This window comes from Falco naumanni, chromosome 7, assembly GCF_017639655.2.
Source record: "Falco naumanni isolate bFalNau1 chromosome 7, bFalNau1.pat, whole genome shotgun sequence".
Lineage (NCBI taxonomy): Eukaryota > Metazoa > Chordata > Aves > Falconiformes > Falconidae > Falco > Falco naumanni.
In genome coordinates, this window is record NC_054060.1 from 4,762,666 (window position 1) to 4,776,071 (window position 13,406).

General features: G+C 44.3%; 1 protein-coding gene across 1 annotated transcript in view; it reads right to left on the reverse strand.

Moving 5' to 3' along the window:
• PIAS1 (protein inhibitor of activated STAT 1) overlaps positions 1–12,001 on the reverse strand; it is a 67,041-nt gene extending 55,040 nt beyond the window's left edge. The window contains exon 1 of the mRNA XM_040600501.1: positions 11,912–12,001. Within this exon, the coding sequence (XP_040456435.1) occupies positions 11,912–11,935 (24 nt within the window). The 5' untranslated portion in view covers positions 11,936–12,001. The remainder of the gene's footprint in view (positions 1–11,911) is intronic.
• Positions 12,002–13,406: the final 1,405 nt, after the last annotated feature.

Below are 13,406 nucleotides of genomic sequence, written 5' to 3' on the forward strand. Positions count from 1 at the left end.
GTCACTGCTCCTTTTCATCTTTACTGACCAAACTATTGCCCCACCTCATTAACTGCACTCATCCAAATCCCACTCTGAATAGGAATTTGCATATATACAAGCTTTTTGAAGCTTATTAATGTAATCTGAATGGCTCTCACACATTCATGAATTTATATTCTGCGTGTCCCTTTTTATATACACGGGCCAAAGTCACGGGGTGATAAGGGAAGATTATTTACAATCTCATGACAAAACAAACCATTTTCTGGGTTTCAGCCTAGCATTTTAGTATGAAGTAACTTTACCCTTCTGCCTCCTGATACACTCACCAGGTAACACACAGCTGTTTCTCCCAGGTAAGGATACTGTTAATGTTGTATTACTTCATCACCTTGCTCAACATTTACGTCAAAAGCAAAGGACAGTCCAGCATTGGGGAAAACATAAAAAGGCATCAAGATGTGAGTCATGCTCAGGCCCAAGGAACGAAGGAGTCTATGCATTTAATCAATTAATATTTAGCTCAAGCCCTGTACTAAGCTATGTGAATGTACTCTGAAAAACAAAGGCACATATTTAAAAAACTTTTCTAGTTAACTGAACATAGGAAACAAGTTTCAACACATCTCTGCTTCCCCTTAAAACAGCTTGGCACCACCTCAGAGTTCTACACACGTTTAAAAACAACAGAACAGTACAGGTCAAAGGAAACGATGAAAATCCAGTCCACACACACAAGCTGGTTATTCTTACAGCATTAATAATATTAAAAAAAAAAAAAAAAAAAAATCCAAACACTAACAACCCCCCCTAGAAAAAAACAAAACAGGCCACAGATCCTTAGCTTACTATTCAAAGTTCTTCTATTACCTATGTGCCTGAGTTGTTCCAAGACCAAACAATAGAGGAAGGTCATGCGTGGCGTTCTGCTACATTGGCACAAGTAGCTTAACCTTTTCGCTAATGACCTAGAAAACTAAGTGATCAGTGGGGTGACAGAGCTGTAGATGATATGACATGGTTGTAAGGATGAAGGCAAACTGAAGAATCACTGAAGACCTCAGTGACAGAGCAATTCAATGTACATAAATGTAAAGTGATGCCTACGGGGAAAAGCAGACCACAGAGGCCTAGCTTTATATCTAAAGTGATGGACTCTGGGATGACCTCTACCCCACTAGAGCAAGCTCCTGGGCCCAAGATAAACAGACATACAAAACCATCAGCACAGTAGCAGTCAAACATGCAAATGATTGTTAGAAATCGTTAGAAAAGGAACAGAGAGCAAACAAGAAACCATTATACACTATATAAACCCCTCGTTCACCCAGATCTCAAAGTGCAGGTGGTTTTGGTGGTCTCATCTTAAAAAAAAAAAGAAGATACATTAGAAATGGAAATGTTCACAGAAGATGACAGAAGTCCAGCATGACTTCCCTAATTAAGAAACAGCAAAAGCTAAGACTTTTCAAGCTAAACAACAGAGAACATGGGGACAGATACAACAGCAATCTAGAAAACTACGAACAGCACAAGGAGAGTGGACAGGGACCAGCTTGTTCAGTCTCTTTCATTACACAATATAGTGACTGGTGGATGAAGCTGGCTGGAACCAGGCTCAAAACAAAAGAAGGGTCCTCACACAGCAGGCAGAACAACAGAAATCCCTACCAAAATACTGTGAACAAAAGTAGTTTATATAGTTTCAATAAGAATCTGGAAAGACACTTGGAAAATAGATTTATTATGGTTCGTCCAGCTAGTAGTCCCCATTGGGTTCAGAGGACTGAGCTTAAAATACCTGAAGACCGGGAGCACTGCAGGGAGGTGACAGTTATTTCTCATACTTTGTCCAGTTTTCACCTTTCCCTACACACTCACTTCTAGAAGGTGCAAGAGACAATACCGGGCCAGATGGACCCTTGGTCTGAACCAGTACAGCTACTTTTACATTCGTAAGGTTCAGTTTATAAGGCGTGTTTATGTTTAGCCATTTCCTCAGAAACCTTGTCACAAGAGCCTTTAATGAAAAGGTTACTTCTCAACTGAAAGAGTCAAGTTTTAACACCAAAGAGGTAGAAGTGGAATTAACTTTATCAAAACCTGGGCATACACCCTTTAGAAAAATATTATCTAAAACACTTTTTTCAAACCAACAACAGTCCTGACACTTGATTAAAAAAGTTTGAAGCCCTGCCATCAAGTGGCCTCAGCAGATTCACTGACGAGATACTGCTAAGTCAACACAGAACCTACGAAAAAGAGGGCTTTGTTTCTGTACCACTTACTGAAGTTTCTACATTTTTCATTTTGGTGCACTACATTTATAGGTGCACTAACAGCTCCATCGATAGCTTGTGCAGAGCTGTCTCTAACAGATTTTTCAATAAGCTGAAAATCTACACAAATACTTGGACTGTTTCAAAGACTCTTACGTTGCACCAGGGAAACAAGATACAACATCTGCACAAAAGTGAGATCATTTTGTCAAGGGAGTCTCAAGAAACAATATGAGGAATGAATGTATCAGAAAACATTCTCATCCACACAACTTTTTACAACACACTCCTGCAGCTCATATTACAGACTCTACCTGAAGCAAACACATTATCGCTATTGTATTTGGCCTCTGATTTAAAAAAAAAAATAAATGTGAGCTGCACCCACGCTAAATTGCCAAGTTAAACCAGGTTCACTGCTCTTTCCATCCTATATTCTATTTTGCATGCTAACTAATCATGTTTTCAGTTGAAAAGCTGAACTGAGGCCTTATTAAGTCTGGACCCTGCTCTACAAAGAGGGCAGGAGGCACATCTTGCAGAAGACTATAAATGAAGGTAAGCAAGAAGTTTCAGCTCTGAGTGATTCTCATCTGACTGTCCCACTTTAAGGGACAGTAAATTTCTTCATGTGGCTGAAGAGCCAAAGCAAGCTGTCTGCTTACACAGCAAACAAGCTGAGATGCTCTTCTTAAGAAGAAGGACACACTTTCTCGGGAGGGAAGCTCTGGCACCGTCACAGGCGAAACAAAGCTGGAGGAACCTCACAGACACTGCTACACCAATATGCAGAAGGACCAAGATTAGACCAGACCAGTAAAGTGACTCTCAAGGGTACCGGTTGCTCTACAGAGATACATAGAGCCAATTTTAATCCCAGAAGCAGCATAGGATAAATTATTCTGCTAAACTCTGCGTTTTGGCTCAGCTGCCACTCTGCTCCCCTTTGTGAGCCTCAAGAACAGAGTAGCAGCACCAAGCAAATGCACGGTCAAGAGGGCCAAGGCTGAAATCTGACAGACTTCTAAGGCACCTTGTTGCAAACCGCACCCCCTGAAAATGCTGCAGATGATGGACACTACAGCTGTTCAACAATGAGTTGTACAGTACGGAAAGGTAAAGCCACAATTCTGGCCGGCAGCTTGAGTAGATGCCCAGTGGAAGAACCACTGTGAATACAAACCCCTACAGCTTCAACATAAAATTCTAGCGCACCTAAAGCACTCTGTAGTTTTATACTTCGTCATCTCTTTGGAAGAGAACTGCTTTTTCCTAGCATAAACCTACCTTAGAAAAACAGGCCTCTATTCTCCACTCTGCCCAAAGATTGTGACTTAACTCCCACCCAACATACACTTCTGAGAATATCTATCACGTATGTTTGCACACTCGAATGGCTGTGGCCACAAAAGACGTATCTTCAGGAAGTGAAGGCAACGCTGCAACCAAGCAGTAAGGGGACTGAGCTCAGTCTTATATCTGCTTTATAGTCGTGTATTTAATGGGAGGGGAGAGCTTGGTATACTCATTTTCAATATGGACAAGAATCCTGTGGAGCCTCCTGGTGAAGAGATGCCTACCTACTGCCTGTCATCATCTCCCCTCAGAAGGCTCGCTACTTTTGAAATCTAATTTTTTGAAGCAACCTCCACCTTTTCCAGTGATACCAGTGGACAGCTTCAGGAGCTACTTTTGCACATTTTGGAGGGTGTTAAGGATTTGGTAATACATCTCCACTAACAGAAATCCACAGGAATAAAAACTCCTCAAGAACTACATCCATGGCATGGAATCACCTGCCCAAATCCCACCTCCAAACAAGCTGCTAGTATCATATTGTCAAAAATGTGAAGTACAGCAAGATGATGTGGCAAGAGGCTGGGGGAAAAGGACTTTTTCCAGTCTGGTGAAGAGAAGGTTTTTGAGGAGCCTAATCACAACCTTCCAGCATGTAAAGGACGTCATCAATAAAACAGAGCCATGATCTTCACAGGGGTACACAGCAGAAGGATTCGAGACAATAGGCACAGCTGAAATAAGAGGTTCAGGATGGATACTAAAAAAAAATGTTTCTACCATGACAACAGTCAAGCAGTGGAAAAGGTTGCCCACAGAGGCTGTACAGTCTCCATCCTTGGAGGTTTGAAAGACCAGACTGCATAAAGTCCCAAGTAACCTATTCTGACCTCATAGCTGACCCTGCTTCAAGTAGGAGGTTGGACTGGAGATTTCCCAAGGTCCCTTCCAACCAAAAATCACCAAATAATCTACGGTCAGGATCAAGAGAGCAACTAGGTGGTCATACTGAAAATAACACCAAGAAAAGCTAACAGGAGAGTCCTACTGAACTCTTGGTTTGAGGAATTTAGCACAACAAATCGTATCTGGGCTGCAAACTGGGGAAAAAGCACTCTTGGTACACGCTATAAACATGCAAGGAATAGGGAAGAACACATCTACAGAGGTAAAGGGACACTTCACAACTTACTATTCTGGAAAAGTTGTTGGCGGTGTACCAGCCCCAAGGCAGGGTAGAGATTGAAATTCTCCCTTTCTTACTCTCCCCTGCTGTTAGACGTACTTCCAGGATGGAAATTGGCAACTGAAGCATTACCTACAGTCCATGCAGTCCTGGCAGAAGCAGAGAGGAGGCAGAACTCATACATGTTTATTAGCATGTATCCAGAAAGCTCATTACCATTTCCTAAACAAAACAAGGCAAGTTCACTACTGAGCAATCTTCAGTGATGCACATAAAGTGAATAACACTTATCTTTCTGTCCTCTGTGCTAAATAAACCCTAACATACCCAGAGTTTTTACTCTGCTGCAGAGCCTAGGACTCTATCCTTACCAAGCAATGGCTTTTAAAGGCTCCTTTTCCTTCGCCATCAATTATCATGCCACTTCCTATATAAATCTCTTGTGTATCACCTCCTATAGACATAAAGGTCAATCTTACGTTGACCTTTGGTCTAATTGTATACTAGCTTTTCATTTCTTTGTTTCACATATTCTAGACAAGCCCCATAATACCCACCTTCCGCTAATTTCTACTCCCCTACCCTCGGAACACAATGCTTGCTTACAGAGCACTCTGGTATCCCTCCAGTATACACTAAGGGACAGAATACAACAGCGGAGATGTGGCAGTACCTCTATAGCCATCCCTAATCCCAACAGGAGAATAAGATTAAGCAAATTGCTGACAAACTCCTGGATCAATACAGCTGCAACACACACAGAAGTCTCGACAAAACAATAAGAAAAGAAATTACAATAGAAAGGTCTGTACCACAGCACGAAGAGAACAATGATATGATGTTACCTGGTTTCATTTGGTTTTGGCTGCTATTGAAAATTTGAAAGATCAGAACAAGGCTAGATAAGTAACATCTCCCGTCCCCATCCTCAACAGCACATATTCCTATTTTCAAAGGTTAATGTCATCTACTTTTTGTTGCAGCCCCAAAGTTTCTAATTTACTCTGAAATAACCACATTTTATGGCTGTGACTAGTTGTTCAAAATGGCTTTGATAGCATGGAGCAAAATTACAGAAATAAGCACCCTTTTGTAAGCTACTGGAGCTCCTTTCTTCTCCTCACCCCCTTCCCCTTAACTAGCAAAAGAATCTACTTTTAAGAAAGGCATCTATTTTCATGAACAGACTACCATTGAAGGTACTACATGCAATTTTTGCATCATAAGATCCAATTATCTTCATTTCAAAAAGCACAAACCAACACTTCTAGCATTTATTGGCCTACACAGAGCTGGAATAGTAACAGAGCAATGAGACAATCAATACCTGAGCTTGATCAAGAGGATTCCAAAAATCAGCTGCCCAAGCACGTGTCACAGCAGTCACCCAAAGAATATATTTCCCCTTTTCTCCCCCTTCCCTTAAGAACAGGACAAAATGTTTCTCTGTGATTCTCACAGGCACATTTGTGTGTGAACCAGAGGTGAAGCTCCTGCTTACAGGGGACAGCACAAGCTGAGGCAGTTGGGCTGCAGAAGAGACACAGGCTATATACCAACAGTTTTTTAAACATGAAAACCACATTTGCATTCTTCACTGAAATCATGGCTTTCAGAAGGTTTTTACTACTATTTATGGAGGGTGATAAAGCAGTCTTCCATTAGAAGGGCACCTGTAATATCTTTCAAGGCAAAAGTTTCTAAAGTAGAAGCACAGCAGCAAAAGTAAACAGACATTTCTGAGACAGTTTGTAGGTAGAATTCTTTCCTTGTGGAGCCAAAGGGCCAAACACCAATACCATAAAGTAAGAGAAAAGCTGCAACAGATCCAACACCTTTCCTAGCCCCTGGGTGATCGCGAGACCCCACAACGTAACCCTTTCAAAATGTTGATTCACAGCCAGAAATGTGCTATTACTCCACTAGTTTCAGCAGAGACCAGTGAACCCCAGGCTGATGGCATCCACCAGCCAACTAACCCTGGGGTTCAGCTCCAAACTCACTCATAAACATTACTACAATCAACAAGGACTACAAGAGATGCTTCAGAGAAACACAGCAGCTAGGCACTCAGAGGATCAGAGAGGGCTGGGGGTATCTCAGAACAATTACAGGGAGCACTCGAGTCTCAAGTGTTTGGAAGTTCTGTTTTGTTTTTCACTATAATGGCACTAAAGAGAAAAATGATCAGATGTTGACTTCTACAAGAATGGATTACAGGAACTAAAATCCACTGTGCCAAACACATTAGTGACAAGCCTGCACTTATCTTTGTGCTCTATATGAATGCAGGTCAGAGTATAAAACATACCAGTCATCTACATCCCTATAAATAACTTCAGTATCTGAAGCTATCTTAACTCTCTACACCCTGCTTTTCATGGGATGCTTTTAAATATTTGTCTTGTGTCTCATCCATAACCATTCTTACCAATGGCCAAGCAGCCCCAAGCCCTTCCCCTCCCTAGGGTAACACTCTTCTCTTATTCTCACGGAATAAAGCCAAGTAAGATGCATCTACTACCCGCTTTTTTGTTTCTAAGCCTTTTAACTGCAATTTCTAAATACCTTTATAACTAAAGGAGAAATGAACTGTAAACCCATTAAACATAACTGCTATGGACTATTGGTTCTTACACCTTCCTTCACACAAGTGACAATGAGTAAGAATTTCACTTGCACAGGCCTACAAATACTTCCAGGATGGCCCCTAAAGCGTGGGAGGGGTTTATACTAGAATTGTACTGATACTATATTTACGTGTACACAATATGCAATCTGGTTTTTATTGGCAATAAAGAAGTGTTATGGATTGGGGCTTTGACAGTTAAGCAGTGATGCACAGCTGCCAATTTTATTCATCTGTTATCTGCAATTCCAGTGTTGAAGATCAAAAGCTCAAAAAAGGTACCTAGACTAAAATACAGTTAAGAATACCATTATAACTGACATATACCAAATTACAGGCATGAAAATAACGTAATCTGTGGACTCAAATAACAAAGAAAAGTGGATTATATTGACTTTAATCACAGAAACACGCAACCCCAGCAACTTATAAAAGGATTAAGCAAAAATAGCTCATAATACAGAGGAGTATAATTCTAATTGAACACTGAAATAGGTAGCTTACACTTATTGGCATTGACGATGCAATTTAACACAACTGCATTTCCATACCAGAGACCCATTTGTCACTATTATCACCACCACCTGAAAGCTGTGCTACTAGCCTCTCCCCCACAAAAACTGCTTCCCTGTATTTAGGGGAGGGGTATTCCCCAACTGAATATTTTTAAATGGTTTGTTTTCATCACCATTGTGTGGAAATGCTATTATGAATTTTCATTCAAACTCTTGGCTCACTTTTTTTTTTTTTAAAGTATAAATTGTGTCTAACAAGAAACACACCAGGGATCTCTTCAATCCCCAAAGGCACTTTCTTAAAAGGAGAGAGAACAAAGGAGAAAACCTCCCAGCATGTGCTTTCCAAACCAGCTTCTTAGGACAGTATCAAGAATGACAATACTAGAACATAAGCTTTTCTTTTTCATTCTTTGATCCATGTATAATTGAATTGATTATTGCAAACTGTGTAATGATTTCCAAAAGACTTGAGTAGAAGGCAAAGATCACAACAATCTAATAACCAATTTAAAGAGATGTAAGAAATATTGAAGGAAAGATTTAATCACTCAAGTATACTCCTTCCAATTAGAAAGAGCTTTAAATAGCTTACCTTGAGATAAATTAGATTCTGTATGCAATTATACAGGAATAGTAATTAAGATCAGGAAAATTCACATATGCCTCAGCCTATAGAGTTAGGGATGTAATCCACAGAACAGAATTTTCAGCTACCTTGTTTCATCGATAGAAATGAAAACATACTGGTTCAATTTATCCAAACCTTTGAGAGTACCAAAGAATTCAGTAACTTTACAAGTCTGGGATCTGCAAAGTATGTTTGATCTTATCTGATTATTTTTTTTCCCCCAATAGGACAAACATTCTTAAATGGGGCAAGAAACTGAAATACTCTTGATCGTGGTAAGAAAATACATTACAGGAAACACTGTTTCCATGATTTAGAACTCTACAAAAAATTATGGCAAGTAAGAATGACCGCTGTTTTACTGGAGGAAGCAAGAACTTTAATTTTACTTTATGCATTTAGCAAGACCACCCGGCATATCACATTCCCCAATTTACATGTGTGTACACTACCTACATGTAACCCCACAGTCCTTTACACGGGCAGGCAAGAAAGTTCTAGGAGCTTGACTTAAAAGTTTTTCTGACAAACTTCAGCTGGCAAGGCAAGATAGTTACTGCGCAACTATTACATTTGATTTTAGTTTTTAAAGGTCACTGCATTTGAAATCAATGCCATTTGCTAATTGATCAGAGAAGAAATATGGAAAGATTTTATCTAAGAAAATTTAAATAATTAAAGGAATTTGCTGTTCATTCTTCAAATAGGGTCTTAATCACAGAGCTTCCCTTAGTTACCTCTCAACTTTGAAAAAAAGAAAGCATTTAAAAGCATCTTTTCTGGGGATGTCCTCCTGCTTAAAAACACCCACTGCACCCAACTACGATGTAACAGTTTTCCATTAGCCACATTCTTCCAAGGAGCACTCACCTCATCCAGTACCTAACAACTGAGCTGTACTACTTCTGGAAAACCTGTATGTGACAGCTACAGCCCTAAGCAGAAATTTCATGCCCCCTTGTCTTTCACTCACCTTCCTGACAGAGAAGGACACACCCACACACCTCTTTATCTACAGAAAAAAAAAAAAAAAACACTAAACCCCAACGTATTGAAGTCTTCAAAGTATGAATTCACGAAGTAGCTATTTTTATCTTATGTAAACTGCCAAGCCCCCACAGCTACCAAAAAAGAAACCCCAACAACAACTTTTTGCAGAATACAGTGCTACGCATCCTACAGTCGCAGCTTGCGAGTACCACTACATATCCTGAGCAGCAAAGTGAAATTGAAAATAAACTATTCAGTTTGGCATTTACTCTTCAGATCCCTGAGGTAGCAACAGTACTTAAAAAAAAAAAAAAACCAACATAATTTCCCTCTACCAGTTCTCAAGAAGCAGGTTTCAGAAAGGGATCAATAAAGAAGTCCAGGATGACAAGCAGACACAAATACACTTCTGTGAAAGCTCCACCTGTAAAGCTGCAGAGAGAGAGAAAAGGACAGGCCTCTACTCTACACTCGCACAGACCAACAGCACTCCAACACGTGTGTACGTACGCACAGCCTGGAGGCTCTGCGATGGACAAGAGGAGAGGCTTCAGGTTTCAAAGCTCCTAAGATCAATAAATTGTCAATTCTCATAGCAAAATCATGCCTTCCAGCACTGTCCCTTGACCACCATCCTGCCATCTTAACAAACATCAAAAAAAACCCCCAAAACATAAAACCCCAAACTTTATTCCCTAGCTCTCGTCTCTTTTAACTCTATTTAAGTCAGCCTTGCTTATAAAGGCATCACATAAACCCACGTTGGCTACTGTGCACCAGAAACTCTTAAGAGGCCGTTACCAAAACACACTATCTGCCACACAAAAATTAACCAAAGTTTAACACTGGAATCACATCTCAACTCTTTAGCTCATCATGTGGGAAGCACAATTTGAAGGGGGAAAAAAAAAAAAAAAAGGCTCAGGGATAACACAGCTCAACCAATATCTTCTTTAAGATACCCACAAAAACAAAGGACAGAGAGGGATTTAAAGGAGGATCTATTTGTCCCGACCTGGCAAACAGAAACCCCCAAAAGCTGGAACACGTACAAGACTTTATACTTTACATCCTGACAGCTCTTTAAGCATCTAGAAAGGAAAGCACAAGAAACTACTGATACACAGAAAACTGAGACCTACCGAAACTCTTGGGGAAGACAAAATATTTCCCTAGTCATACTTAACACATTCTGTAGTTTATGTTACACATTTAATATACTTCTGATTTGTGTCTTCCACTGTATTAACTTTAAAGTAGGAGACCGAAGCCCTCCTGATGAATAACGACCCTATGACAACTGCAATGAGATTCTCAAACTTTTAAATACACTGACGGGTGTGCAAGGCAGAGTGAACCCACACACACACCCTGCTAAAGCGACTGGGAAGTTTCCTGGGGTGTTATTTGTTAGTTCGGTGTCTCTTGGTTTTGGTTAGTTACTTGTTGGTTTGTTTGGGGTTTTTTTTTTTGGGGGGGGGGGGGGGGGGGGGGGTGTTGGGGTTTTTTTGGGGGGTGTGCACAGTGGGGATACCTCACCACCCGCTATTCCACCACTACTATTCCTCAAAACACCTGACGGGACGCGCTGTGCAGAGTCGTCGCCTCCCCTCCACCCCGGCTGAGCCCCACCTGAGCCCCCCGCCCAGCTTCACCCCCTCGGGGGGCTGTAACTTCGCTCGATGGTGCTTTAGAGCACCGGGATTCCGTGCGGTTCGCAGGATGACAGGCAGAGCCGCCAGCCGGACACTGCAGAACTCCTCAACATCTGCTTGTGCGGCCCCTTATTCACCGGGGGGCAGGAGCGGGGCAAGGCGAGCGGGGCTCCCCCGGCGGTCCCCCCCTCACCCCCGGCGGCGAGGGCGCTCGTTAGGAGCCGGCCGCCTGTCAACGGCTGGCGGAGCCGCTCCTCGGGGCTCCCTCCCCGCGCGGCGCCGCTGCCGGAGTCCCCTGGAAACTTTGCGGGGAGCCCGGGGAACCATCCCCCGTCTCGGCTACGGCCGAGCCCCGCTGCCCAGCGCCGGCAACTCCCGGGGGCTCCCCCGGCCGTCGTCGCCGCCGCCCTCACCCTCCGCGACGGCCCGGCCCGAGCCCAACCACCGCCTCCGTGGGGCTGAGGGAAGCCCTCCCCGCCCGCACCCCCCGGCCCGGCGGGGCTGCCCGGCGGAGCTGGGTCGGGCGGGAGGCGAGGGGAGGACAGCTCCGCTCCCCGCCCCGCTCCGTCCCTCAGCCCCCGCTGCCGGCGGGGCGCCGCCGCAGCCACCCCAGCGAGGCAGCACCGAGGGGCACCGCGGGGCTCCGGCAGCGGCTCGGCTCGTCCCCGGCGCCGGGGGAAGCACAGCCCCGGCGGCCCCGAGCGCGGCAGCGAGAGGCATCGCGAAGGGAATTGAAGCTGCGCTTTACCTTTAGTTCCGCACTGTCCGCCATCTTGCAACTCCGGGCGCAGGCGCAGTGAACCCCGCCGGGACACCGCCCCCCCGCCGCCCCCCCCGCCGGCACGCAGCGCGCAGCGTTTGAATCGCGGCGCCATTTTGTCCCTCCTCTGCGCTGCGCTGGGCAGGGGGTCTCCGGCGGGTAGCGGTTCGTGGGACCCCTCCCCAGGGCTGCGGGGAGCCCCGGGCCTTCAGCGGGGTGTCTCCGATCCGCCCCGCGGGCAGGCTGCCGCCGCCGCTGCCCCGCCTGGAAAGTTTCCCCCCGTGACAGCGCGGCTCCCCTGGGTTCCGCCTTCCCCGCTGCTCACGCCGTGAGGGCAACGGGACGCTGAGGGGAGCGCGGCCCGGCTCTCCTCAGCCGCGCCGGGCAGAGCCCTCGGGGCGCCGGGGGCCCTCGGGGTGCCGGGGGCCCTCGGGGCTGGGATCACCAGCGGGAAGAGGTGGATACACAATTCCTGTAGTAATTAGTTTATTAAAATCGGGATTTGCAACTCGGCTTCCTGCTGCTTAATCCGCAGGTTCAGGAGGGAAGCAGCAGCCCGGGGCTAGGCGGGGGTCCCGTACCCGGCTCTGCCGGTGGGGCGAGGCGGGCTGCAGGGCTCCGGCGGTTCGGCCAGAGCGTGTCCTGCCAGCAGCCGGCCTCCAGCCCCTCGGTGGTACGAACCGCAGCACCAAGCGGGATATAATAAGTTCTATTTCCCAGAGCTACTGCAGAAGAAGTTCAGGGAATCGACGTGAGCTTGCCCGGGTTTTCCTCTTTCTTAGGAAAAGCAATACAAATGTTCCCAGGAGGGCCTGCGGGGTCAGAGCAGAGCTTGCGTGTGTCATACCATTTTCAAATAAAATGGGGTTCTTCAACAGCAGACCAGATAGCGCAGAGGGGAAAGATACATACCAGAAATCCTACCCAGCAAGATGACTGCATCAGTTGTGAAGTTGGTTGGCTTAAATTCTAGAATTTCAGTCACACACCTGAGCTCGATTCAGCTTCCTTTTTACCTGTGTGTTGCTCTGTATGTATGGGTTGCCATGACATTTTTTCCACTTGGCCGTTACCTTAGTGCATAGGATGGAAAAAAATTGCTGAACGTGGCCTATATTGTACACTTTTAAATGAGATACAAAATTTGCTATTTTTCCATAACTGCTATAAAATTCACCATTGTCCATTCAGAACGCGCTTACATTATCTGCATTGCAAGACAAAAAATGCATTAATGTCTCCAGTCTGGAGATTAAAGAAAGCATGCTTGAGGCCACACAGGGAATCAGCAGTAAAAAGATTACCACTCATGATTATTTTACTGAATTATAATTTATGTCTCCCATATGACCTGACTAGTTAGCCACAATTTCAAATTATGTAGTTTCCATTGAGAGAAGAATGTGATAGTGGTATCAAATATCTTACTAGAAAAGTAGCTTTTTGATAGCATCTTGTTTATTGGTAAGAATATATATGAAGA